Source organism: Rhamphochromis sp. 'chilingali' (assembly GCF_963969265.1).
Source record: "Rhamphochromis sp. 'chilingali' genome assembly, chromosome: 9".
NCBI lineage: Eukaryota > Metazoa > Chordata > Actinopteri > Cichliformes > Cichlidae > Rhamphochromis > Rhamphochromis sp. 'chilingali'.
This window is the reverse complement of record NC_137936.1, coordinates 15397427-15424948: the sequence shown is the minus strand read 5'-3', so window position 1 is coordinate 15424948 and position 27522 is coordinate 15397427. Positions and strand designations below refer to the sequence as shown.

Here is a 27522-nt window from a genome sequence, read left to right as displayed (position 1 = left end):
AAAATGCAGTTTTTAAATGATGATTTCATTTATAAGGTGAACAAAGGTTATTCAAGCTTACCTGTGTGTAAACGTAATTGCCCACTAAAACTAGCGGGGCAATCATTTGCAGCAAGAACTGCAATCAACCATTTGTGTTCACTGACAATGAGTCACACACACACACACACACACACACACACACACACACACACACACACACACACACACACACACACACACACACACACACACACTCCCTTAAATGAAATATCTATTTTGCAAGTACGAAAAAAATCACTGGACAACAAATTGAGACACAATAACTGAGGAGGAAAAAGGCGCTTGATTTACAAACGGTTGACAACAAACTCGTTTGCTCTTTCAACACTTTTTCTTGTTTTTTCCACCACTTCTTACGCAGTGAGCTTTAATATTTGATATAGTAAAAAGAAAAAAAAAGACAAATGCACGTGTCACGAATCCATGTTTGATATCCTCCTCCTCAGAGCTTGGCGTGTCACTCCCACAGAGGGCAAGCTTTCGCTTACAAATAATTGCAAAGAAAGAAGAGAAGGGAAACTGTTAATCTGACGTTAATCTGGATACGTTTAGATTATTCTTTTGTTTCGTGTCTTTGTTTTTGTTTTTACATGGAACAAGTACCCCGAGACATAGACGTTTTTGTTTATACCAAGTAAGTACTGATGGAATGACGTAATAATTAAATGACTGGAATAAGCGTGGCTCTGTTTAGGATTCCCTGTTTATTTTTCCGACCTTTGACACATGCCCTACACCGAGGAAAGCTGCACAGCTAATCTGCTCTATGGGAACCTGCATGTGACTCATTCAGTACCCTTCCTGTCCCTCTGCCAGCCGGACTGCGGGGGCAACTCCATTCCCGGAATCTTCAAAGTTGCGAGTGGATACATGTCCCGGACTACATTTGAAAAGGAGAGGCACTACCTCCGCATCCGTGGGACATAAAACATGCGAAAAATAAGAAGGGGTGTCTCAGTCGACCCCCACAAACTCAAACAGGGAAGTCCTTCTACGTGTTCGGGTTTAATTTTCTCCGCTGAGCGCACACTCATCCAGTATCCGCGATCATGACTGTGGATGCTTACAAGGCTCTCTACATTGGGATGGAGGTGGTGATCGCCTTGTCCTCGGTCATCGGGAACGTAATGGTGGTCTGGGCTGTGCGCATTAACCGGTCTCTGAGAGACACCACGTTTTGTTTCATCGTCTCCCTGGCCTTGGCTGACATTGCAGTCGGAGCTCTTGTCATCCCCCTCGCCATAACCATCAGCATTGATCTCAAGACACACTTCTACAGCTGTTTGCTGGTCGCCTGCACAGTGCTCGTGCTCACACAAAGTTCAATCCTGGCGCTGCTGGCCATCGCCATCGACCGCTATCTGAGAGTCAAAATACCCATGAGGTAGGCCTAAAGGTGAATTCCTCTAGTTTTTAATATATTGTCTCGTTTCTACAAGCCTTTGTGTCTGGATCGCTGCTGGGATCAAGGACACTAACCAAAGACGCTCCTGCCGGTTTCATGCAGGATTTTCATTTCACCCACCAGAAATTCGTGTAATACGTGGGGTAAAAGTGTGTCTAGCCGCTGAGATAATTTTACCTTAACAGCTCTGTAATGTCTCTACTTGTAATTATTGGTGCTGTAATAATACAGCTAACGGACTTATCGGTGTTTATTAACACTTTCATTCATTTAACTATTAAACATAACTCCGATGTGCCTTTCCAGCGCACAAAATAAGGTGCAAATTGGCGAAGTAATGCGTATTTTTCTCACATTTTGCAGCACATTTACCTTGATAGATAGATAAATATGTATGTTTTCAGTCTGTGCTAAACAGAAAAGCTTGTTGACTTTTATTTTCGTCTTCTTAATTATATATATTGTTTAATTTTAAGAATCATCTTTATATGCCTTTCTGTTACGGTAACTTCTGTCATGAGGAGAAGCTGAGGTTTTGCACTCAGTGCCTTATCACTTTGCACTTCTCCTTTTGTCTCACCCTAATATCTCTTTAATGAAAAAGTCTTTCTCGTCCACTTGAAGCTGGCTCGTTTGAAAATAAGCCTGTAAGAGTGAGGCAGAGAATGCATGATTGGTCAATAGGCTCATGGTGGTTGGTTGATGGATTACATAATTTGTCAAGTTGGCTACCAGCAGACACACACTCAGTGCAGGGGCATTAATATAGGTTACAGTGACATTAGCCAGACAACAGTTCAAATATGTTATCTGTTATATGAATGCTATAGGTCTTGTAATAAATAAACTGTTATTTATTGCGTTCTCTTGGGGATTTCAGTCCCGTTCATCATAGTCTTGAGGTGTAGTTACCATGTGATGCATTCAGCAGATGATTTACCCAAGTCAAAAGCAGTATAAATTAATGTCTCTATTATATGAAGTAAAGTTTAATAAGCACCATCTTTATTTTTCCTTTAAACGTATCAGTATGAATCATACCTCTAATAATCAAACATAAGGTCTTTTTATTTTTGGGATGTCCTCCAGCAGAAACAGTGATACTGGGTCTACTTAACACAGACAAAAAAGGCAGTGCTTCTTACAGTGTTAGAACACTGTGCAAAAATCTTGAACTGTCCCTCTTTTGCTTTCAGGGTCCAGACTTTCTTCTAATTTTTTTAATGTGGCCTTGAGCCAATAGTTCTTTCTGAAGATCTTTCAAAAATGTTCTTTGGAAATTGTCTGCTTTTAGACTCGTTTTCAGACCACTCCTTGTACCTGACTGTTTTCACAGGAATGTATTTTTGTTTCTTAAGCCACTCAACACTGACCTGTGAATCATTCAAGCATAAAAAGGGGACTAACTCAACAAATTAAGAGTGTTGTGTCTACAACAGACAATTTACCAAAAGAACGAATTTCAAATTGCACATTTTGTTAATAGCAGCCTGTTGTAAAAACACATCATCTGCTGTGGCTTTAATTTAATTAGTTGAATCTGTGTAAAGTGCCAAAGATAACACAGTCTGACAGGCATAAAGTAGTATTTTTGCAACAATAAGCTAAAGAGCTATTTCCTATTCCTGAAGACTACTTAAAGAAATGACTAAGCTTCCTTAAGGGAGTCCAGACTGTGTTAAAGAATAAAGGTGGTCACACCAACCTGAATTGTTAGAATTTTAGGACCCACTTTATGCAATATTTTTGTTTACACACATTTCAATAAATCCCAGTACATATTTCCCATTTCCCTAGCAACATATTTAGGAATGAAGGGTGACTCAAGACTTTTGCACAGTACTGTGAGCAGATACATTTTTCTTCCAATTCAGAGTATGCGCTTTAGCAACAGACTCTAATTTAGAGTTCAAATACTTAGCACCTGCAATTTGTGTTTTACCGATTCGTAGCGAGCTGGTAATATGAGCCAGAAACTGAGTCCTCTTCCCTTAAATACCCCTGGGACTCTGGAGGGACACAGTTTAACAAGCAGTGATTGCTTTTTTTAGCTGAAGTGTTTGGAAGCACGTGGTCATGATAAGGACGTTCTGATATTGCCTCACGCGTCACTGTTTGGCTTACCCAGATGATAGAATTTCCAGGTGGGAGATGAGGATCAAAATCCCAGAGGAAAGATGAGATAACTGGACTACAGTAGAATCCAGAAATCAATTTTTGGCAGACAGACTGCTCATCTGTATGCAGCCAGCCAACCATCCAAGGTTTAGAAAAAGCTTTACAAAGACTTATGAATGCACAGATCAAGATAGAAATGTCATATGATGCCACATGTGGGAAGGTCCACTCCAGACACGGTCTTTTTTAACTTCATTTCGTTCATTTATCCTGTGTTATGTCTGCCGCACCCTGGCTGAACTCTTACTCTGTGTGTGTGCGTGTGTGTACTATATCCAGCTCTGTGCGTGTGTGTGTGCGCGCGCGTGTGTGAGAGAGGACAAGACAAAAAGGGGAAAAAGAGGAATGATAATAGTTTGGTTCTCACACGTACCTGAGTTTGTCAGTGTGTTTGTCGTAACCTTAGTGTGACTTTAGCCATAACGCAGCTGTGGTAAGAGCAAAGTACTAACATGAGGTGCTCAATGATTTACTCTAAGCGAGTCAGCTTTTATTCCTTAGAAATGAAATAGGAAAAAAGGTAGGTTGCTACAGGAATCCTGAACAAGTATTTAACAGTTGTTGTTCACAAACCTATAACAGCAGCTCATTGCTTGTCAGAAACAGGACTGATCACTTCCCAGGAAGATAGCAAAGAATTGTATTGAGTTTAATAACTTCCTAATTTCTTCTTCTGAAAACCAGGAGCTTGTCAGGACCTGTTTCTGGCTTACATATCACAGTATATCTTTTTTCTAGAAAGCTGATTTCTTGGAGCAACACTTTAGTGGCACGCAGCGATCTGTGATAAGTAAAGAAGTGATAACTGCACAATGAACAAAAAAATCCAGTGCTATAATTCTGTCAGGACAACATGACAAAATGCGATGCCAGAGAAAGAAAGAAGAGCTGAATTATTTTGCAAGAAACCAGACCACTGCTGTTTTCTGTTTTGCTGTTGCAGATTGATTTGGTTGACTTAATGTTCTATTAACTTTCTCTACACATAATGTATTATCATTAGTTTACAAATTAGTTTACAAAGTTTTAGTTTAACACCTGATAATCTTTTAATCAAGATGTTTCGCTTTCTATTGCTTCAGGTGTATACGTGTTCCACGCAGTCTGCCTTTAAAACCAATTGTGAAAGAATGCCATTCCAAATAGCTCACTCGGTTTGAGTGTGATCTTGCAGTAGGAGGTCACTGTTGCAGCAAGTCAGTTTGTGAAATTTCTTCCCTGCTAGATATTCCTCAATCAACTGTAAGTTGTATTATTGGAAAGTAGAAACATTAAGGAAGTGCAGCAACTCACATAGAGTTACAAACATCCTCTTGCATTAAAGTCATCACAAAAACTGTGCGCTGGGAGCTTCGTCTCATTGGTTTCCATAGCCAAGCAGCTCCGGTGGGTGTAATGTGTAGGTGGCCCCATGCTTTTGTCCAGTTAGTGTATATTAAATAGCCAATTTTACAAATTTTACAAAGCCCACATTTTTAATTAATGCTTATTACCATGGCCACAAATATATGGCATGTATATTGGGACAATCTTTTGTATAGTACAAATGTAATTCTGTGTCAAAATGTGCAAAATAAGATACCTGATTTAATAGGCACTAATTTACATAAATGTCATTTAGACCATGCATAGTGAATAAGCACCGGTTTCTCCCTTTAAGAGCTAGAACAGGCCATGAGGAAAAGAACACATGATCATTTCTTCTTTCACTCTAGTAATAAATCAGGTCATGTGAAAAAGAACGTTTTCACAGGGGTTTATGTAGCTCTGTGAAAAACAAAAGACACCTTTGCTGTTTCCATAGGAATTAATAGAGTACGTAGCAGACAGACTAATCAAATGCACTTGATTAACTGATTATCAGTCAGTGTGAGCACCTTCACAAAAAGCAGACGTTATGGCAGTTCATTAGTCTGAAGCATTCAGGTGTGTGTTAACACATCTCCCAGGAGTGGACGTCCCAACAAATTCATCACGAGGTCAGATGGTGGACTGCTCAGACTCTACACGCCTCAGTTAGCATGTTAAATGTTAAAAATCATGAGAATAACGTATGGTAAATATGTTTCATGCTATGATTCCCACAAGTCTGCACACAGTATAACTGTATATGAATCAAATAAGCATATGGTATGAGAAAAACACAGTAGAAGGCACTTTCTTGAGTAAAATATAGTTTCAGAGTGCCCAGCCATGACTTTACAATCACCTGCCGACCCGTTGTGTAGGTCCCCTTAAACAGTTGTGACCTGTAGGGTAATGGATGTGTGACTTCTGGTGGTGTCCTGTGCTGTCTGCCACCCGGACCTTGGCAGTGGATCCTTTGCATTCAGCAAGCTGCTGGGTGGAGCCTTCCATGGGTTGTGATTTTTCCATTGCTTTCCACAAATGCTCAATTGGATTGGCATCCAGCAAGTTTCTATGACGAGCCAACAGCACGGGAGCTTTAATGTTCCTGAGCAGATTGACAGGGTGTGACGGCGCTCACTGTTGTGTTGCAGCGGGCCACCGTTAGTTGGAGTACCACAGCTAGGGGTGTGCTTGGTCACTGCAGCAATGTTTAGGTGTGCAGTATATGTCAAAGTAGCATCCACATCAACACCTGGACACAAACCTTTCCAGCAAAACAAAGAACTATAGCACACTTTTGTATCTGCTTTAAATGTTTATGGAATGATTTGCCTTTTAGTTTTTCTTTTAAACCTTTATTTATAGTTTTTTGCATTTAAAGAAAAAAGAAAGTATAATATTATTTGATGTTTTAATAGGATATTAACTTATGTACAGATACTGTTATATAATTTTAAACAGTCCACAGTCAGTCATCTACCTGACTTCACACAGATTATTTACTTGGAGTTTCATCTTCTTTTTTGTTGCCATAGCTACAAGAGGGTGGTGACCCCACGGCGAGCCGGCACAGCGGTTTTATTGTGTTGGCTGGTGTCCATCATAGTGGGTCTCACTCCGATGCTTGGATGGAATAACCTGCAGCAACTTCGTAAAAATGGCAGCTTGAAAAATGACACCTTGGTGGTCTGTAAGTTTGAGACCGTCATCAGTATGGACTACATGGTCTACTTCAATTTCTTTGGCTGGGTGCTGCCCCCTTTGCTACTAATGCTCGCCATCTATGTTGAGATTTTCTACATGATCCACAAGCAGCTCAACAAAAAGGTGAGACCATCTTCTTCTCGTGCCGGGCAAATCAAAGACTGTGTGAATACTACATTTTTCCACTGATATCATGTTCTTTAATTTGCCGTAGGTAACAGCAAGCCACACTGACCCAAGACGCTACTTTGGAAAGGAGCTTAAGCTGGCCAAGTCCCTCGCCCTAGTTCTGTTTCTCTTTGCAGTAAGCTGGCTCCCTCTGCACATCCTGAACTGCATTACTCTCTTCTGCCCAGGATACCATGAGGTTGGATTCATATACATCGCCATCATCCTCTCTCACGGAAACTCAGCTGTAAACCCCATCGTTTATGCTTTCCGCATCAAGAAATTCCGCACAGCTTTCCGGAAAATCTGGAAACAGTACCTGCTCTGTCAGGATCCAGTTGGTCGTCTCCCTCAAAGAGGAAGCCAGAGAGGTCAGAGTCATGAGAGGAGGTTGAGGCAGAATGATGACGACGACGATGACGTGTGACCTTTGGTAACTAATTGGATTGCTGTGTTACTATCAAGTGTCAAAACACTTGTTCGCAAAGTGGAAAGGACATCGGCTTTATTGTCAGGCTCAACAGGTTTACTGGTTGAAATGGCTTTCAGAGGATGTCCAATGTCTGAATGATTTCCTCCAACCACATGCACCAACAAGGAGAGAGGATTAAAACTCAGCTGGGGGATGAGATCAACACTATAAATCATACTGATTTCTCCATTGGCTGATAAAATACCGATTTTGTTACATGGGACAAGCACTCCCTTGCTTTCAAAGCCAATTTTTTGGACTAACTAAGTGTATATTTGGAGCACATGTGGTACAATAATAGTGTCTGCTGTATTGTTTTCTTTTCTTTAACCTAATTAAAACTCATGGCCTTTTTTATGTGATTGATGTCCAATATTTGTCCTAGTGTGTGCTACCTTAACATGCTTTGTTCTGTGGCCTTGAGGACAGAAAATGTAACAAAGAACTGAAGCAAATTGTAGCCTAGTGTTAACAGTGACAGTTTGTTAAACAGAAAGTGTACTCAACAAGCTCAGCGGTGTGAGGGTATAACTGGGACTGTTTGTAACTAATCAAACTCGTGGACTTTACAAATGTGTTGACCTGTTCTCATTTCCAACTTGTCATGTATTAATAATCAGGACACATTATTTAGCATCATTGTTCAATGTACAGCGCAGTCCAATACAGGTCAATAGAAGTTCCCTAAGTCAGGAAATGAGACACTATGAGACCATGCGAAAAAGGGCTTCACTGACATGCAACCGTGGCAACCAAGGAAAAACGAGAAAAGCTTGTTGCAAATGGAAGATGTTTGCCTTTGTCAATGTGAAATGATGTATTTTAACCCAAACCGGTTTTTCTCCTAAGCCTTACCAAAGTGCTTAAAGAACTCAAGTCTGCAGTTTTTATTTGGATCATATTTACTAAATCTCGCATTTTTCTGCAATTTATTTACGTTTGTGAAGAAAAAAGACACACTGATGATTTAGACGTCTCAAGAACTCCTGTATCAAATATGATACACTTGGTGTTACAGAGTTAATGGGCAGCCAAATCCAGTAAAAACCACTTCATCCTTATTTTGGTCCAAAATAAGCCTTATAAAGCTTCCTCCCCCCCTGCAAGGTTATGGAAATGGTTGTGACCTCTCTTGTGAGTCTTTGGTGGCAGTGTTTGGTATTTAAGAATGCTTCCAGTTAATTATATTCAGGAGCAGTGTTGGTCAAGTTACTTGAAAAAAGTAATCGGTAACTAATTACTGATTACTTCACCAAAAAAGTAATCCCATTACTGATTACTTATTTTCAAAAGTAATTAATTACTTAGTTACTTAGTTACTTTTAAAAAACACAATTTACAACCTGAATAGGTAATAAAGCGATAGATCTTTCAGCCCAATTCTACTTTTTCTGCATAATCCATCATACAAAATGTAATCAAATGGAAAAGTCTCTTTTTTTAAAAAAACTTGTTTTATCAGTTTTAATCTTTTAACTTTATGCATCAAGCAAAAATTAAATTATATGCAACAAGTAACGCGTTACTGCCCATCTCTGTTCAGCAGTCTGTGAGTGTCATGTTTCCTTCATATATGACATTTATTTCCTAAAATACAAATTAATGAGCAACTTAACTGCCCAAATCTAACAAACACGAGGGGAAAAAGTGGCTCCAGACAGGTTTTTATCTCTTGTCTCATGGGGTGAGTTTAAAATTCACTAATCCACCTGCCTCCTAATGCAGGCCTTTATTGTTCCTCACAGTGCAGATCAGTCATGGAGTTCTTACTGTAAAGGGGTTACCCTTCGTTTTTGGACTTGACAAAGAGGTTTCTGACCGAGTGCCAGATTGTGATGAATTAGCTGTGAGAAAGGGCTTAATGTGCTGTTAATTATCACATTTGAAGATAAGGCTTTTTGCATTATTGAGACCGTTTGAATGATAGTAGCTTATCAATCAAAAATAAAAACAGCAGAGAATTTACTTGATGCTGATAATTGTAAATTGGACAGCTGTAATTACCACTGATCCAGCTATAGTAACCATATAACTATACATCAAAGCATCAGTGTGTTTAAAAAAAATAAAAATCTGTATATTTATAAAACTGTGAAGGGATGTTGGAGCAGCACCATCTACTAAGCTCTATCCAACCTTATCATTTAACTCTATAATGTACTGCACATGTATTACTGGAGCCCTTTCTAATACTCACAGGTGTTAGGTATTGGAAACAAAAAGAAAAAAGAAAAAAAACATCTACTTGTGAATCTTTGTAAAATATATTTAACAGTATAGGATCATTAAACTGTCTCTGTGAATTTCTTTTTTTTTTTTTTTTGCTGCTGAGCTAAACCAACCAGCATTGACCTCAAAGTCGGCGACTTTTATTTTAACATAACCAATATATGCTGAGATGGGACTGCTGACACCAATATTATGTAGTAGCATACGTAACTCTGTGTTTAAATGTTAACGGGAGATACTGTCTAAAACACATCGCTGAGCAGCAGTTGCATTATCCCTGACACGTCCTCTTGCAGCTGTTCATCAAATGAGCCAGTTGTGAAATTCATCCTCCAAGCTTCTCTGCTGTTGTGCGAGCTGCAAATCAAAAATAGAAGTATGTTGCGGCGTATGTTAATTTATATACACAAAGCTGCATAGATTAGTGTGCATTAGGAGTTTTTTTGACAAAGGCAGCAGACTTCTTCCCAGAGAGTCATGTACACACACGTACAGTTTGCTCATTGTATTTCCAGCACCACTCATGTACTAATGCTTCATTCTGTTTTTTTACTTTGTGCCCATGCAAATTATTGTTAAAGCCATTAAGTCTACAATTTAGTTTATGTTAAGTGTATGACAAAGTTAAATGTAATTGAATCGACTCCAGCAAAGAGTCCATTCAAAATTTTCACATCAAATTTAACTTTGATGAAATCGACTCGTGCAATTGCACAACTGACCACAACACCACAGCATTTTTTTCATTGTTCCGTTTTGGTTTGTTAACTCTTAGTAGACTGTGGGAAAGTGAACACAACAGGAGTGAATGTCATTTTGCAGTGTGAATCTATACTGGCTGCTGCTTTCATGTTTTGGATTTCTATACATATAAAACTGTCTGTTTACTGGACCAGTGTGAAGTCTTCAAAAATCATTTGTGCAATATTCTCTAATGTTCTATAACAGTATCAGAAGAAAATCTGCAGTGTACATATTGTACGTGTAGAAACTATCATTGAGAATCAAGAGCTATAATAATGGGCTGTAATAATTTATCGGTATCTAATTACTGTATATAGGAATGTGTGACTCTACAGGTCAACAGATTGATGGAGAAGGCAGAAAGCAGATTGCTTGTGAATGTGCAAAGTGTTTCAGTGCACTTAGTGTTGTTTGACGTGCTGTTGGAAAATACACAAATCAAACACATGTAGTGGCGAATTTCTGTCCCAAGCTTCGAAAAAATAATTCTTCCACTTCTTAATGTGAGCTGTTCAGATTTATTTCTGACTCGTACATACAAACAAAAGATGTCACGGTCAAAAAACTATTTGCTGCTACAGCGCACACTTCCATTGCCGTCCTGGCTCACTCTAACCTGCTACAACACATGCGCTGTAATGTTTTCTTACCCGACACAAATTAAACACGCAGCATTTATTCTCTAACAACATATCATACAAAATTAAACATGTAACAATAACTGAAACAGTATCAAAAATATTTCTCTATAGATTGGCTCTAACACACAAGACAAACAAAATAAAGCTGTCACTGTGCTGACTGTAAAGAATCTAATGAGAAATGGTACAAAGAAGTCTGGATATTACTAAAAGGATTTCTTTTGGATGTAATAAAACATTATCCATTGTCATCCAGTCAAATCATGTTAAGGCTTAGAGAACAGGCACCATGAGATGGCATCATCTGCTAAATGTATGACACACATAGGTTAGCTCTTATTTTTTCATGTATTTTAGATGTGATTTCATAAGGAGATTTTTGTTTGCTTATTTGTTTAAAATAAAACTTCTCTTACCTTTAGTTTTGCCAGAGGGGAATACTGAGTAAATCTGCAGTCACTGTGTCTTTCCAGCTGCCAGCTGCTTTACAATTCTTACTGGAATGAAGCCATTGTTAATGTAATTAGTTCCACCTGTGGCTATTTCTACTTTGGAAAATCAAACTGCAATGAAAATGATGTGTAATCTGATTTGTCTGGACTCAGTATATACTTACCGCACACTTAGGAACACATTGCTACCATTGGGTTGGATCCCCTTGGCCTTCAGAATTGTAAGTAAGTTCTTCGTGGCACAGATTCAGTAAAGTGCTGCAAATGTTCCTCAGAGGGTTTGCTCCATGTTGAAATGAAGCATCACACAGTTGCTGCAGATGTCAGTTGCACCTCCATCATGTGACTCTCATATCCCAATTAAGCTCTACTGAATCTGCATCTGGTGACTGTGGAGGTCATCTAGGTACAGTTAACTATTGTCATGTTTAAGAAACCAGTTTGACATGACATGGCTGGTGCATTAGCCTGCTGTAGTAGACCACAGTGTACTTTATAAAAGGATGGACATGATCAGCATCATTACTCAAGTGCGCTGTTGTGTCTAAATGATGCTCAGTTGGTACTAAGGGGCCCGAAATGTGCCAAGAAAATATCCCCACACCATTACACCACAGCACCAGCCTGAACTATTGATACAAGGCAGGATGGAGCCATGCTTTCATGTTGTTTACACCATATTCTGACCCTACCATCCAACTGTTGCTCCAGAAACAGACTCATTGGACCAGGAAACACTTATTTTCTGTCATCCTAATTTGGTGAGGCTGTGTAAAATGTAGCCTCACTTCCTTCTTCTTAGCTGACAGGACTGGCACCTGTGTAGAGCTCAGCCCATCTGCTTCATGGTCGTGATCTTCTGCAGACATTGGTTGTGAGGAGTGGTTGAATTACTCTTCCCTTCCTACTAATATTATTTCATCATCATTTCAACTGCTGTAACAAAAGAATTTCCCAAATATGGGATAAATAAAGGAATTCTCATTTCATTCCTATCAGCTAGAAGCAGTCTGCAGCAGTCTACTCTGACCTCTGACATCAACAAAGCATTTTCACCCACAGAACTGCAGCTCACTGGATATTTTCCCTTTTTTAGGCCATTCTCTGTAGACCCTAGAGATGGCTGTTTGGGGGAAATCCCAGTAGATGAGCAGTTTCTGAAATAGTCAAACAAAACCCCTCTGACACCCACAACCATGTCACGTTCAGTCACTTGAACTAGCTTCCATCTCCATTCTCATGCAGGTCGTCTTAATCTTGTTTAAAAGCGATGAGTGACTGAGCAATTAGACACGCATTAACCTGCAGAAGGACAGCTGTACCACTCAAATATGAAGATTCACGTTATTGCAGCACACTTTATCAGAACCAGATAGAGCAGTCAGATACAAAGTATGAAGATGGTGAGTTTGAGAAAAGTTCAGCTTGAATTTGAAGTGTGTGTGTAACATAGACTCCAATGAAATGTTTGTGCAAAGACAGGACATTAAAGCAAAAGCTTTGGGAGTACTGCATTAATCATATGCTGCTGTCCACTACAACTTAAGTTTTGCCATTCACAGTTTGAAGACAGTATGTTTTTTTTATTCAATGAGTTTTGTCTGCATGTATGTGTGATGCATTTGAATACATATAGAAACTTTAAGGAAAGCACAGTGTCTATATACATAGTGAACAAATTCCAGGGCAAAAGATGATTGAAACCCAAGTAAAGCAACAAGATTTATAGGTCAGTGAAGGCGTTGCATCGTGTCAGGACTGTCAGCAACAATTTCGCACATATTTATGCGCTCTCTTTGCTTTCCAACTTCCACACCTGGGTGAAAACCTACAGTCAGATGCTTTGAGTCCCAGTGTGAAAAGCAGTCAGAGGCAGCAACGGAGAAAAGCAGAAAACACTCCCTTTAAAAGAGGCTGGCAGATAAAACTGTTCATGTTTGATATCTCCAAACTTTATACAAACTAGTGTTATGGTTTGTTCTTAATTCCCCTCTGCAAATGTATTGTTTTTTGGCTATTGCCATACTGGCATCTAGCAGAGAGCTGATTTAGTGTGCAGTGCTGCACTCTACTGGTAGCTGCTCAGAAATAACTATGATGATAATAATAAAACTATCTACAATCAGAAGCATCACAGGACTGGGAGGACTTAACAGATAACATTTTTGTTTGCTTACATGGAGCCAGAAGATACGTGCAAGTCTATGCAAAATTTCCAGTTTATACTACTGGAAGGAGGACAGCAGGAATGTTGCTCCTAATCTTATTTATGCTATTGCAAATTTGGTCCTTCTGCCAACACGTCAGGAGATCTCAGGGCGCACGAGTGGAAAGTGAGTCCAACTAAAACATTAATATGAACAATTAATCAGAACACACACACAGGCCACTCCCTTGGGTACATCTGTTTGAGCGTTTGTTAGGAAAAATATTTAATAGGCCAATCACATTCCAGCAACTCAATGCATTTAGGCATGTAGACACGGTCAAGATAACCTGAGCTGTTGAACCGAACGGCGGAATGGGGAAGAAAGGCTACTGAAGTGACTTCCAGCGTATGGCTGTCTGAGTTTCAGAAACTGCTGCTGACCTCCTGGGATTTTCCGCAGACAACCACCTCTAGGGTTTACAGAGAATGGTTTGAGCTGCTAGGAAAGGAACAGCAACGCAAATAACCACTTGTTCCAACCAGGATATAGGGCATCTTTGAATGAATATGTTAAAGCAGGTGGGATAAAGCAGCAGAAGACCACTCTCGTCAGCTAGGAACAGAAAACTGAAGTGACATTTTAACAGGCTCACCAAACTTGGAGAAGAGACGACTATGAAAAAAAAAAAACTAAAATTAAAAAATATATATATCTAGATCTCAATCTAGTCGAGCACCTTTGGAATGTGGTGGAATGGGAGAGTGTGACGGAAGAGTGTGAGATGGGCAGCCAACATTACATCAATATACACCAGAACCATTGAACCTATTCAAGGAAGAATTAAGGGGAAAAAAGTGAGGTTCAACCTGTTACCAGCTAGGTGTAACTAATGAAATGGCCAGTGAGTGTGTATGATGACTATAGTTAAACTTGACTCCTAGGTTATCACACTTTAATATTCCAGAGTAATCAGCTTAAATCAATAGATGCATAATCCCCGTACACTGGCAGTAAACAGCATTGAATGGAAAGATACTCAAATGTATATTTAGTCACAAAAACTATCCTATGTCCTCTGGAAATATTTTAAGACAAAAACGACTAAACAAAGATGCTAAAAAGTCATAAGATGGAATCATTGCGGTCGCATTTGTATACGCAAATATGCTTAGATTTTTTTAGGGGTTGAATACTGCATACTGCAAAAGTACATCTTTGATGTGACGCATATACACACACACACACACACATATGTGTGTGTGTGTGTGTGTGTGTGTGTGTGTGTGTAATTCAATACAATTCAACAATAATTCAATGATACTCGAAAAGATTTTCAAATTCTTTTTTTATTGAATCATTAGAAAAATTACAAAAAGAAAAAGCTTAGTTGCACTTTTAACTGACAACAATGTGCAAATATACATTCATTTTTTATTTGCTTCATCTTTTTGCTTTTGTTGCTGGGTTTAATGACATTATCGTACAGCACCAATAACCATGATTTCCTAATATCTGCTTCATTGATTGCCATCAGCAAATCTTTAGCATTAACTGTTTTTTTTATCCATCACTGTATAATCTAGTTTCCTAAATTTAAAGATACAGTGCTTAACAAATGCTTTTAAAATTGATTAAGCAGTCATTGACGAAACAGAAAAACAAACATTATTTTAGAAATCCTGTCAAAAACCTACTTAAAATTAATGAATTCACTGAACTTAATTTGAGCCGGCACTAACAACTAATCTTTCTGTTGGTCTCTTTTTCTTTTAAGTGCTTTACTATTTTTTCTGAATTTTTGTAAAACAGCAAATTTGAAAATTCATGGATAACATGAATTACACTTTAGCATTAGAAATATAATTTCAATTAAAACCCTTGTCCATAATGTTGGATTAACCATTACATTTAAGTATATACCACTACTGTTTAGAGTCATTAAGAAGAAACAAATAAGAAAATAAAAAATATTTTACCAGCTGACATACAAATTAATATTTTAATGCAATTGGCACATCCCTAATGGCAACACGTGTGTACCTACTTTTGAAGTTGTTCAGTTTTTCCCAGTGCAAATATGTCATCGTGAAAAAAATTAAATAAAATGCAGACATAAAAATAACAACCTGACAGCAGGTTCTTCATCATCTGATGGCTCAAGATATGACAGACTACCTGCATTTCACTAAACTGTTTTCAAACACATGAATTTAGAGCTCGATCAAAGATAGCAAAATGTAATGAGTATGATTTAAGGTACATATGGAGTCAAAATCTTAACATGTTTTGCAAAAGGGACAAATCCCTTTTTTAAGGTTTTTCCCCATTAAGAATTCAAAACACACCTAAACTTACTAAATAATGTTAATTAATCTAAGCATTTTCACCTTACTGAGAAATGCTAGAGCTTCCCAAAAGACAGCACTTAGAAAGACAATAAATAGACATGATTAGAGGCTACCCCACTGATTACTCAAAAGACTCTCCCTTAAGATCATGATGTAGTGAAGATCCGCTGGTATCATATTTTTATATTATTTGCCCTTTATTTATTAACCCATTCAGGGAGAGCATTTCAAGTAATACAATTATTTTACCACCACATATAAAGCCAAGAATCACTACATGGGCTCAGCCAAGCAGGAACTTCAATGAGAAAGTGTTCTGTTTTTTTCCCCCCTTCTCTCTCATATAATAAACAGGCTTAGTGTGTGATAACATGTCTGCCTGTGTGATAACAAAACCCTGAACAGACATTTAAGAAATTAATACCCAGTTTGATTGTAGAGCTCTATGAGGTTGGTTTGGCTGGATTTAGTCTCAAACAGGTGCAACTTTGCCCTGAAAAGTAACAAAACACGCACAATGAAAAGACATGAATTTGTATATGTCACTGAAACATTTCAGATATTGCACAAAGTGTATAATACAACAATAATGGTCTTTTAATCATTTTTTGAACTGCAACTGAATCCAAAATTAAAGATGACTTAACTAAAATAAGACTGTGGTTCAGGTCAAAGACAGACTAAGAATGACCGACGGATTCGAAAATCATCTAAGATAAAAGTTCATTTCATGTTGTAAAAATGCTGCATAACAAGGTCATCTGCAATTTCCTGTAGAGTAAGTCAGTATAGCCTCAGTAACTTTGCCAAGTGCGTCAGGTTTAACAAGTTCAATCAGGACAAAGTGCAGTGTCCTTTTAATAAAACACTAGAAACATTTATACAAAAAGACTCTCTGACCCTTACTTTTCTCCTCTTCTGTAGAGCTTTGGTTACATACACTTATCATTTTAATTATTTGTTTGAACTGTTATTTTACCAGGGTGGAATATCTGTACTGCATACATCCCAAATACCTTAAAAAACCAAAAACAAAACAAGAATTAGGTGCACACATTTATTTTGGATTTTCTCTAATCCACATAGGCCCAGAAGTGTGCATACAGGCTTACACACACACACACACACACACACACACACACACACACACACACACTAATATTTGGTTAAATGTCCCTGTAGCAAGGTAGAATCAACAAGCTTCAAGTTTGAAGCCATCTGCCATCAGTCAGTTTTCTCTCATTTCAGATCTCTTTATTATGCTTTCTGACTACCGGTCATTCTCATCATCCATTACACATCTATTTATTCCTTAATCTGTATTCATTTGTTTTTCATTTTGGATTTTCTCTAATCTACAGAGTCAAAATTATGAAAATCTTTGAATAAGAGGTTTTAAAGGTTCAACAGTTTTGTTTCACTTGACAAAATTAAGACCTATTAACTTCTTGTTTTTGTAATCATGACTAAATATAACTGATAGTTTCTCTTTGGCAGTATAAAAATGATTTGTTTGTCAGCACTTAGTGGATTGACCTATAAAATGGGAAAGTCCAAGGAAGGTAAGGTCTCTCTGAGCCATTCATAAACAACCGCTTATCCCAAAACCATCAATTCAAACACTTGTACGCAAGTACAGGTTATTTTTAGTTTGTTGCCACTTTGTCAAGGTCTGGATGAAGACCCACACTCTCACTATCACATGAAAGGAAACTGACAGGATGACTGTCAACATAGCAGAGAAAGTTTACATCACCATCAACTGAGAGTACCAAGCTTGGACAAGCAAAATGCTTATTGGAGAAATGTTTTATGATCAGATGAGACTAAGACTGATCTATTTGGCCACAATGACGATTATTAGCCACTCCCTCGTGCTTTACTCTCGCGCTGCTCCGTGTGGCAAATCGAGTGCACCTCTCTGCATTTTGACCACGTGTCACAACAATTAAGAGCAGCGGTCCCCAACCTTTTTTGCCCCACGAACCGGTTTATGCCCGACAATATTTTCATGGACCGGCCTTTAAGGTGTCGTGGATAAATACAACAAAATTAAACTAGTACTGGTACCGAAAAAAAGAAAATTTATTCATAACGCACGTGAAAAGACCCAGGAAAACCGAGTAAACGATAAAAACGATAACAAAATAACGCTGAAAACCGATAAAAACCCTGAAAACTATACACTTCACACCTGAGCCTCAACTCTCGCGGCTCGGTACCAAACGACTCACGGACCGGACCAGTCCGAGGCCCGGGGGTTGGGGACCGCTGATTAAGAGGACCCGAGGGAAGCTCGGAAAGCTAAGCAGAAGTTATTTGGAGAGGAGAGTGACTGCCATTGGTTGAAAAGAGAGGTTAAAAAGAACTTCAGTGGTGTGGAAACATTATGGGTTCGCGAGTCAGACGTGGATCAAGTAGACATAGTGTGTAAACTTTGCTACAGTGTCGTAGCTGCACCACAGAGCAACACCGCAAAGTTCACTAAACATAGATGTTTACATTTTTCATTTATTTTTTATATTGCAAACATTTGCACTGTTATCAGTGCACACTATTTTATATTATTTTTTGACAATCTTTAAAGTCATTATTCAATACATTGTTACTGTTAAATAAATATCGTCAAATAATCGAGATCTCAATTTCAGTGAAAATAATCGTGATTATCATTTTTGCCATAATCGAGCAGCCCTATATATATATATATATATGAGCTTGTGTGGATTGGAGAAAATGTATGAGATGTATGCCTTACTGTGATTCCACCCTGGAAAAAGAGCAGTTCAAAGAAATCAATAAAAGCCCCAAATTACCATGGTATTCTTACTCATTACAAGTGTATTTACATAAACATATTGTTTAACCAATATTTGCAGTGGGATAATTGAAAGGCTACTTCAGCTGTCATTTTTTTCAGTGTCTGACCTCCAACCTTATTATGATTAACATCTAATACACAGAAAAATATATTTGGAAATCCCAAGATTCTTGAGTCATTGCATTAACAAAAAAAGAAGAAGAAAAGGTTTCGACACAGTCCATCCGGCAGCTTGTCATCAATACCCCAGTCAACCTTTTTTGGTTGAGGTTTACTGTCATATTTAGACTTAAATCTGAAGTGATCTGAATCTTAAAAGTTTACTTACCCATCCACCTTTCTCAGTGATCCATTTGCCCACCCGCCTGTTGAGGAATGAAGCCAAGGCTGTCTTGACATTCTCTTTCATCTCTGGGTATGAGTTTTTCAGATAAAGTCCAATAGCTGCTGAGGCCCGGATCAGCTGCATCTCTGGAGCAATGTCAGCTTTCTGAGCGACATGACTCTTACATAGGAGCTCCACGCCACGTTCAAATGCAGCCTCTGTAGCCTGGGGTGAGAGGAGGCGGTACTTTATAAGAAGCCGGAAAACAAACATCCTAATAACTCTGACCACATCCATCCATCTTCTTCAACTGACACCAATACTTTATCTCCTAAATTATCAGCATACAATAGAGCATATTATATTAACCTCCTAGGACCTGGCATCCACATATGTGGACATCACATTTAGGGTTGTCTAGACCAAAGTACAAAATTTTGCTTTACAAGGGCCTGATATCCACGTGCGAGGACATTATACTGCCACTGTTCTATTGAAATTTAAAACGAATGTCCTCATATGTGGATCTCATTTTTCTCAGAAACAAAAATCAGGTAAAAAAAAAAAAAAAGTCTGGTAATACTTTGTTTCTACATTCATCAGGTGCCAATCAGCCCAAATAGTAAAGACAAATTAAAAATGCATGCCATGAAAGAGTTCGGGTCTAGTTTAGTTTACCTTGGGAGAATGTAACTGCATGTTTTGGGTATTTATCTTCATTCAATTGATTTTATTTAAAGGTGGCACACTTTGGAAATATGGGCGATCGTGGCTCAAGAATTGGCAGTTCGTCTTGTAACCGGAAGGTTGCCGGTTCGAGCCCCGGCTCGGACAATCTCGGTTGTTGTGTCCTTGGGCAAGACACTTCACCTACCGCCTACTGGTGTTGGCCAGAGGGGCCGATGGCGCGATATGGCAGCCTCGCCTATCAGTCTGCCCCAGGGCAGCTGTGGCTACAACTGTAGTTTGCCTCCACCAGTGAGTGAATGAATAGTGGAACTGTAAAGCACTTTGAGGTTTCTCGAAAAGCACTATATAAATGCAATCCATTATTATTAAGTGTTAATATAAAGTATGGTTTATTATTAACTACATTATTATATTTCCAGCTAGAGCTGGGCGATAGAACGATAACGATATGTATCGCGATATAACTTTTACTCGATAGAGAAATTAAGCTATCGCGATAGACCTCGCCGCTCTTGTCCTCTTAAAAAAAAAAAAAAAAGGTCAGCCAATCCAAACTAAGTAGCGCAGAGCCGAACCAATCACAGCCGCAGCGTCACGTCGCCGAACCAATCACAGCCGCAGCGTCACGTCGCGTGACTTGTTACGTACAGCACAAGTGCCAAGCCGCACGTGTGTTTGTTTGGGAAGCAGCCAGCGGGTAATGGAGGAAATGAGTGTGCCGACTAGAAAAATCAACCGAGCGTGACCGAAGAGAAAACAGATGATGGTTCCAACGCCGGAGAGATTGTCGAACGGAAGAGCCATAGAAGTTCCGTAGTGTGAAGGTATTTCGGCTATTTCAAGTCTGACAAAAAACAGAGTAGCGTGCACTGTAAATTGTGCCGAAAGCAAGTCTGGAAATACAATAAACTGGTGCATGCGTCACACTGTGCGCCACGTTATTGTTTCGGTGAAATGAATTTCTACAATACTGTTACTGTTAATTCTACTCTCTGCAGTGTTTAAATGCTTACATATACACACAGTTACTGTCCCTCCACACATAAGACTCGGTTCTGCTTCTATGCCCCAGCTTTGTTTACTTTTTCCCACCGAGGCTTCTAGACTTCTGATTGGCCAACATTTCTGCACGGTTAGGAATCTAGCGCCACCTGCTGCTTTGGCATGTTCATAGCAGCGTTTTCCTTCATTTCTGCCTTTATGTGTGGACGGGATTATTTTTTAAAACGAAAACGGAAAATCTCCGTTTTCAAAAATACCCGTGTACGTGTGGACGTAGCCTCAGTCTCTGACTGGAAGCGCTAATTCGTCATTCGGCTTTTGTCAGACTAAAGTAACTGTTAAAACTGTTTGAAAAGCTCAGCTATACAACAAGGAGAGATTGAGAATTTCCTTTTAGTTCTCAGTTTATTTGATATTGACAAAAGTTAGTCAGTTTTGTCTGTTATTCTGTAAAACAAACTAAGATTTATTTTTAGAATTTATATTTTGTTTCTAAGTGGAATTGACAATTTAGTCTGTTTCGTTTGTTCTATTTTGAAACTTAAACGCTTTAGCGGCTGCCTTTTGTGTAGTTTGCAATATTTGCCTTTATTTTTCTGAAAAAGTCTCATGTTCCTTAAGTACATCTACCCTGTTGAACTTATTATGGGAAATAAATATTTAAATAAAAACAAGCTGCTGATTATTTCACATTTTACTTGTGAGCAACGGCACATTTAAATCTTACAAATATAGTTATTTGGCTTATATCGTGATAGATATCGTTATCGCCTGAAATGAAAAAAACATATCGTGATATGAAAAAATCTCATATCGCCCAGCTCTATTTCCAGCTCATCTTTGTTAGTAGCTATTATATAAGCCATGCACTAACCAAACAGAGTGTTTGGTTAGTGCATGGCATGACATGACTGTCGTTTTTTTTTTTTTTTTTAAAGCAAATATCTTAGTGCACTGAACATGACAACAGCTAGTAGACTGCAGTCAACTACAGTTAAATGCCTCACAGGGGGCAGATCTCGATTTTGAGAAAAACCCAAACCTTAGAGGAACATTTTCAGCACCTTGTTGAATTCATGAAGAATTAAGAAGAATTGCTACTTCCTGGTCCAACCCCAAACTGCCTGGTGAGTGTTTTAGTTGCTCTCTAATTCTAAGAGAGCAACTAATTCTATCCATTTTTAAAATATTGTGTTTAATGTATTTCATGGTGACTCTGGTGATGATCTAACACCGAAATATATGGTTCAGAATCAAACTGGGACTTTAAGCTCTTCCCATTATCTAACATTATCTAGCTCAGCTGTTACAAAACCAAACTGGACACTGTAGATTTAGAAACTTAAAACAGTTTACAATCATCCTGCTGCTGTGTGAATAATGACAAAGAGGACATTAAATAAGGATGTGTTTTATGGGTTTACCTCTGTTGCTGCGGTTTTCTTCAGCTCATCTAATGCTTTTTTAAAATTGGGGTCCTTATTCAGGGTATCGGCGACAGCTCTCAGTTTATCAGCGATTATAACCGGGTCAAAATCGTCTTTAAAAACACAGAGAAGCACACGGTTAATACGTTTGTCATATTAACACTGACAGTCATCCTACGTTAGACCTGCTAACAACAAGCAATGGACGAAGACACTGAGATGAACTCCGTGGGGTATAAGAGGAAATAATAATATTAGACTAAAAATGCCAGACTCAAAACGTCTTCTTCATGTTTTAATATTATTTAATGTCTGCTAGGAGCGAATTTCGACTGCAGCAGAAATAAAACAAGGAAGCACTTTAATGCCAACCATTCAAAAATGAAAGCGTTCAGAGTAAGCGTTTTAGCTTACTGTGGCTAGCTTACTCGGTTGGGTATAAGAAACGTTATATTTCACATACAAAAGCTGCACTAACCTGAACTGTCAGTCTCCAAATCACCATCTAACATACGGGGCCTCGCACTGTTTTCGTCGTTAAACAGCGATTCAATTATCTCGTTTGTTTGCCACTCTACAATTTTTTCATCCGGCGCCATGGCTATGACTAACTATAAGCAGCCGGAGGAGCAATAGTTGGCTAATTTCCGGTGTGCGCCACTCCCCTCTCACCATCCACGTATCCGTGAAAACACAGGATTAAAATAATACCATCCTGCTTATGCACAAAACACCTATTATATTTTTGTGCAAACAGGCTACATTAAACGTCAAATAATGAAGTCTGTCACGTTTTACATTCTTCCTGCATGTTGTCCCTAACAGAGTCTTCTGTTACAGACAACATTTTTCTTCAGGTTTTGAGGTTAACACTTCATCATTGCATTTGTCTGAACTTTTATTCGGTCACTTTGAATCTATTTAAAGGCGTACGGGAGTGGGATGGGCTGTACTGTGACGGTTGTGTTTTCTTCACTTTGAAAAATATTGCATCATTTCCTGGTGAAGAACTCAACCCTAACTAGCCTGAACCGAACAATACCCCACTCATAATTCAACGCTGAAATTAAACGTGTGAGAGTACTTCTATTTGGGCACCAAAAATCATTGGTGATGGAGATCCTTTATGGGGTGCTCAACAGGGTCGGCAGCAGACCATAGGAACTAAACAGATAACTAACTTTCTTGGATTGCAGATACAAAGCAGGAGAGTCTTGGTTTGAGGGTGGGTCAGTAAACTCACAAGATACTAGGCCGAGTATTTGTGAGTGCAATATCCTTGACATATTTCCTTCTCTTTTTTTCTCGTAATATCCGAGTAGGGTCATGCTTTTCATTATGAAACTGTTTGAACGAGAGTAACTTGCAGTTGAAGTGTATCTGCAGAAGTCTGGCTGACTTTACCGGCCTCAGAGGAGGAGCCAGACATTTGAAACACCCGGGGCTTAGCCCTAAAGGGTAGTATGCATGTGGGATTTTTTTTTTTTTTGAGGGGGGGGGGTGTAGAAATGACTGAAAGATTAATAGGCTCTGTTTTGAGTTTTGTTCAAAAAAGAATGACTTCATATAGGGAAATATATATATCACACATGCAGGACACCTTAAGCTAGTTTTTTAATTGAGCAGCAAGACAGAACGAAGTCGGGGCTGTATCAAGACACAGGGACTAAACCCCAATTCAACCAGACCCAGAACTGATCCAGAATTAAAACAGGACTACGACAGTTCAAAAGCAGGATTACTGAGGACTTAACCAAGACAGAACCACAATCAGAACTAGATGATAGTAGCACTAAAAATCATCATAGACCTGCACTACACTTATTTATTTAATTCTACCAAAGTACAATATTTAGATTGAGAAAAGTTTATATAATTATTTAGCCTTGTTGTGCAAACAAGCCTGCAGAACTTAATAAATATAGAATTTGAAAAATAGCAAACCTAAAAAGAAACACTAGGTACGAGATACATGAGTACCTATGATACGGTGATACTTTTAGTAAGCAACCATTTGACTAACATGTGTGTCTCACCTGCTCTTGTTCATCTCTGTTCTGTCCTCATTCTCCATCTCCCTCTCTGTTCCTCTCTCTCCCTCTGTGTGCTGACAATCATCAAATATACAGTTGAAACCAGATATTTACAAACTCTTCAGATCAAAACACAAACACTTTTTTAATTGTAACATCAAATCAGACTAAATGTTTATTTTTTTTAGATTGATAAATATAAAAACATATTTGTTAACTTTAAGAGTAAAGAGAGAAACTGTCTGTGTTTTTTAATTGCAAATGGCACCAAATTGTATTCAAACTGAGCCACACTTATGGAGCTCCACGATTCTTTTCCTGGCGTTTTGGTTGATATCTCTTGATTTTCCCATGTCAAAGAAACAGGCTCTGTGTTTTGCCTTATATGCATCCACAGCTGTGCCACCAATTTACTCACATGGACTCTACTAACCTATCAGAAGCTTCTTCAGCTCAGAATGGAATCGTCTGGAGTTTTCTTATTAATTAACAATAAACTTAGTGTACATGTACTCCTAAATTTAATGAAAGTGATAAAAAATAGACAGCTCTGTCTCTCTTTATTCTGACATTTAACTAATTCAAAATATATTTCAATATTTATCTAAAACAAAAGTTTACTCTAAATTGATGTTGTACAGTAAAAATGTTTTATGTTTTCTCCCTAAAGTGTAAATATCTGGTTACAAATGTGAATATCCTGCTGTGTACTGAAATCCCTCTTGTTTTGCATAGAAATATACTGAACAACATACAAAGCATAATATATAAAATAACATTTACCTGAGTTTTTTCTTTGAAAGAACCCTCTAATGTCCATTCTTATATTTCAGTACATAACTGAAACCGAATTAGTCGGGGAGGGTAAGAACTGAAAATATGAAATAAACACACGTAAGCTAAGACTCTCTAAAAAATAGCATTTGTTCGGCTTTTCATTTCGCCATTTGTTGATTCACTTGAAGAGCAAGTAACGTAATATTGGTCAAGTGATCAGTTTCATATCAATCTTTCGTGATGCACCGTCATATTTACATTATTTGTACGGTACGAATGATTTGCTTTGGTACCTGGTCAAACTTAAGCTCTCCTTAGTATGGCTGGCTCCGTCTCTCCAACAGCGCACTCACGGGCAGCAGCTGCCCCGCCCCCTCGCTCAGTCGCTTAGTGCCTGAGCTTGGATCATACCAATATCAGGGGGGGATTCACGCACAGTCGTAAATTCCCACAGTGTGCACTATGTGCTTCGAATATTGTGTGTACTTTTTGTTTTATACAGTTGTCAGCCAGGCATCTAACTATGAAAAAATTACACTCCAAAATACCCCGGGCTTCTGACAAAACAACCCGGGCTTAAGCCCCGTAAGCCACCCCCACGCTCCGCCCCTGACCGGCCTACACCCCATCCATGCTCAAACACTCTTAAATTTCATCATAGTACCCCTAGAAATAACTATAGTGATAGCAATTATAATAATGTATTTTGATATTGTTTTCTAACATTTTCTTTTATTTCTCAACTTTTCTGTTAGAGTCGCTTCAGGTTTAAACAAGTTTTAATCCCCCGTGTTCCTGATATCATGATGTTACACTACATTCACACAGATGCTCTGCATTCTTCAGCAGTGTGGCAAGTTCATTGTGTGTTTACATTCCAGCAAGTCTCCAGAGGGCAAATGAGAAATGTGACCTGTCAATGGCCAGCGGCAGCCCATATTCAATTAGAATATTGTTATAAAGTTATTTAAAATAAGCCTTTTATTGGTAGTAAAATCTGTTTCACTGTTACATTTACCTTTTGGTGACAGGACAAAGGCTGAGGGAGGAGGATAGAGATGCAGAGAAGGAGAGACAGCAAAGAAAAAAGAAACAGGTAACAGTGGACATGCAGTGAAAGTCAATAATATTTAACAAGGTTTCTGTTTTGCTCACATTCATTGATGATGAGTTCAAATTCTACACAGAGCATATTAATTGATATGAATGGTAGGATTTACCAGGATTTCATATGAAAATCTCCAAAAGCTCATATGCTTTTGGAGATAAGTTTGTAATTACATAATTTACAAGAACAGACACTAGACACACAACCTGTTGTGCAGTTTATCTCCAGAAGATGGCGGCATTCACCTTCTGACCATGCCCTTTCATGTGAGCTGCCCCACCCTGGTGCAAACACCGTGGCTCTTGGACACTAAGACAATAGTTTGAGCAACATCTACATTATTCACATTCTTAATTACAACATGTGGTGGTACCATACATGTTAGAACATTGTGTGCATATGCATCTGGTGTGCACACAAAGCAGAATCGTTAATGCATCATCCCATACGCTGCATAAACACCAGGATTTTTAACCAATAGCTAAAATTTAAATCTCAATGCAAAACAAGGAGCACTGTCTCACAGTACACCAGCCTTTCTAGCTGTGAGTATGAGATTTGTGGACAGGTGACCATGATATTTCAGCAGAGAGCTCAATACAGTTTTTTCTGATTTATTTTAGATTAGCCCAAGCTAACTTGGGACCAGCCAACACTTTGATTTCTAAAAGACAGTGCAATAGCTGCTAAAGGCCCCTTTTTGCTTCATTTTAGTCTCATCTGTACAAGAATGATGTTGACTTTTGTGCTTATGATACTTGTTAATGAAACCACGTAAATAAAAAAGAGAAGTTGATAGAGTCACTAATTAAAGTGGCTACTAAAGAGGAGTTACCACCAGTGATTACTAGTCATGTTTTTGAGAAGTACAATCTAAAGAAGTCTACAGCAAAATAAGATTCAGCAGCTGGTAGGTTGGAAAACAGGCTAATAGTCAGAAATCTAGGCAGTGTAGATACAAAAATCTAGCAACCCCCCCTCAAACAATAAAAACAAATGAATACAGATTAAGGAATAAATAGATTGGTAATGGATAATGGATCATGGATTTATAGGAGAATCATTGAGGATAACTGGTGGTCAGAAAGCATCTGAAATGAGAGAGTATTGATTGATGGCTGTAGAACAGTGTTTATCAGTTGAAATGTTGGCAATCATTTGGAGCCAATAGCCTAAGCAAATAAATTCAAAGAGAGGACAAGAGGAAGATAGCTGGAAAACCCTGTGACTAGTTAACTGCAGGGCTTTTGGTTAAATAAGAACATATGAGGTGAAGCAGGCAAGTAATAAATCCTGCATTACAGATGGCACATTCTATTTTTTACTTTCATTAGGTACTAGAGCTGATTAAGACCATACTATTGCACATATTATGCACACAATTAGCCAGTTCAACTGGCTAATTCACACTGGCTCTGAACTTTGACTCTTTGACTCTTTTATCCAACGAAACGAA

The 27522-nt window shown here is 38.5% G+C and overlaps 2 protein-coding genes across 2 annotated transcripts; one reads left to right on the top strand and one right to left on the bottom strand.

The window, feature by feature from the left end:
* Nucleotides 1–540: 540 nt before the first annotated feature.
* LOC308403195 (adenosine receptor A1-like) lies at nucleotides 541–11475 on the top strand. Its single transcript, XM_080892463.1, has 3 exons — nucleotides 541–1426; nucleotides 6511–6802; nucleotides 6894–11475. Exons 1-3 carry the CDS (start codon nucleotides 1092–1094, stop codon nucleotides 7272–7274), a joined length of 1008 nt encoding a protein of 335 aa, XP_080748589.1. The 5' UTR covers nucleotides 541–1091; the 3' UTR covers nucleotides 7275–11475.
* Nucleotides 11476–14863: 3388 nt separating this feature from the next.
* On the bottom strand, nucleotides 14864–22786 carry LOC308402490 (uncharacterized protein). The gene is made up of 4 exons (XM_080891391.1): nucleotides 22627–22786; nucleotides 22146–22261; nucleotides 19033–19254; nucleotides 14864–16376 (listed from the first exon to the last, which is right to left on the bottom strand). Exons 1-4 carry the CDS (start codon nucleotides 22745–22747, stop codon nucleotides 16356–16358), a joined length of 480 nt encoding a protein of 159 aa, XP_080747517.1. The 5' UTR covers nucleotides 22748–22786; the 3' UTR covers nucleotides 14864–16355.
* Nucleotides 22787–27522: the final 4736 nt, after the last annotated feature.

Excerpts from the sequence above, each read along its gene's own strand:
- LOC308403195 (XM_080892463.1), top strand. The coding sequence starts at position 1,092 with ATGACTGTGGATGCTTACAAGGCTCTCTACATTGGGATGGAGGTGGTG. Across the intron at positions 1,427-6,510 it reads AGAGTCAAAATACCCATGAG|CTACAAGAGGGTGGTGACCC; the intron begins GTAGGCCTAAAG and ends TTGTTGCCATAG. Across the intron at positions 6,803-6,893 it reads ACAAGCAGCTCAACAAAAAG|GTAACAGCAAGCCACACTGA; the intron begins GTGAGACCATCT and ends AATTTGCCGTAG.
- LOC308402490 (XM_080891391.1), bottom strand. The coding sequence starts at position 22,747 with ATGGCGCCGGATGAAAAAATTGTAGAGTGGCAAACAAACGAGATAATT. Across the intron at positions 22,262-22,626 it reads TTTGGAGACTGACAGTTCAG|ACGATTTTGACCCGGTTATA; the intron begins GTTAGTGCAGCT and ends GTGTTTTTAAAG. Across the intron at positions 19,255-22,145 it reads AGAAAACCGCAGCAACAGAG|GCTACAGAGGCTGCATTTGA; the intron begins GTAAACCCATAA and ends CTCTCACCCCAG.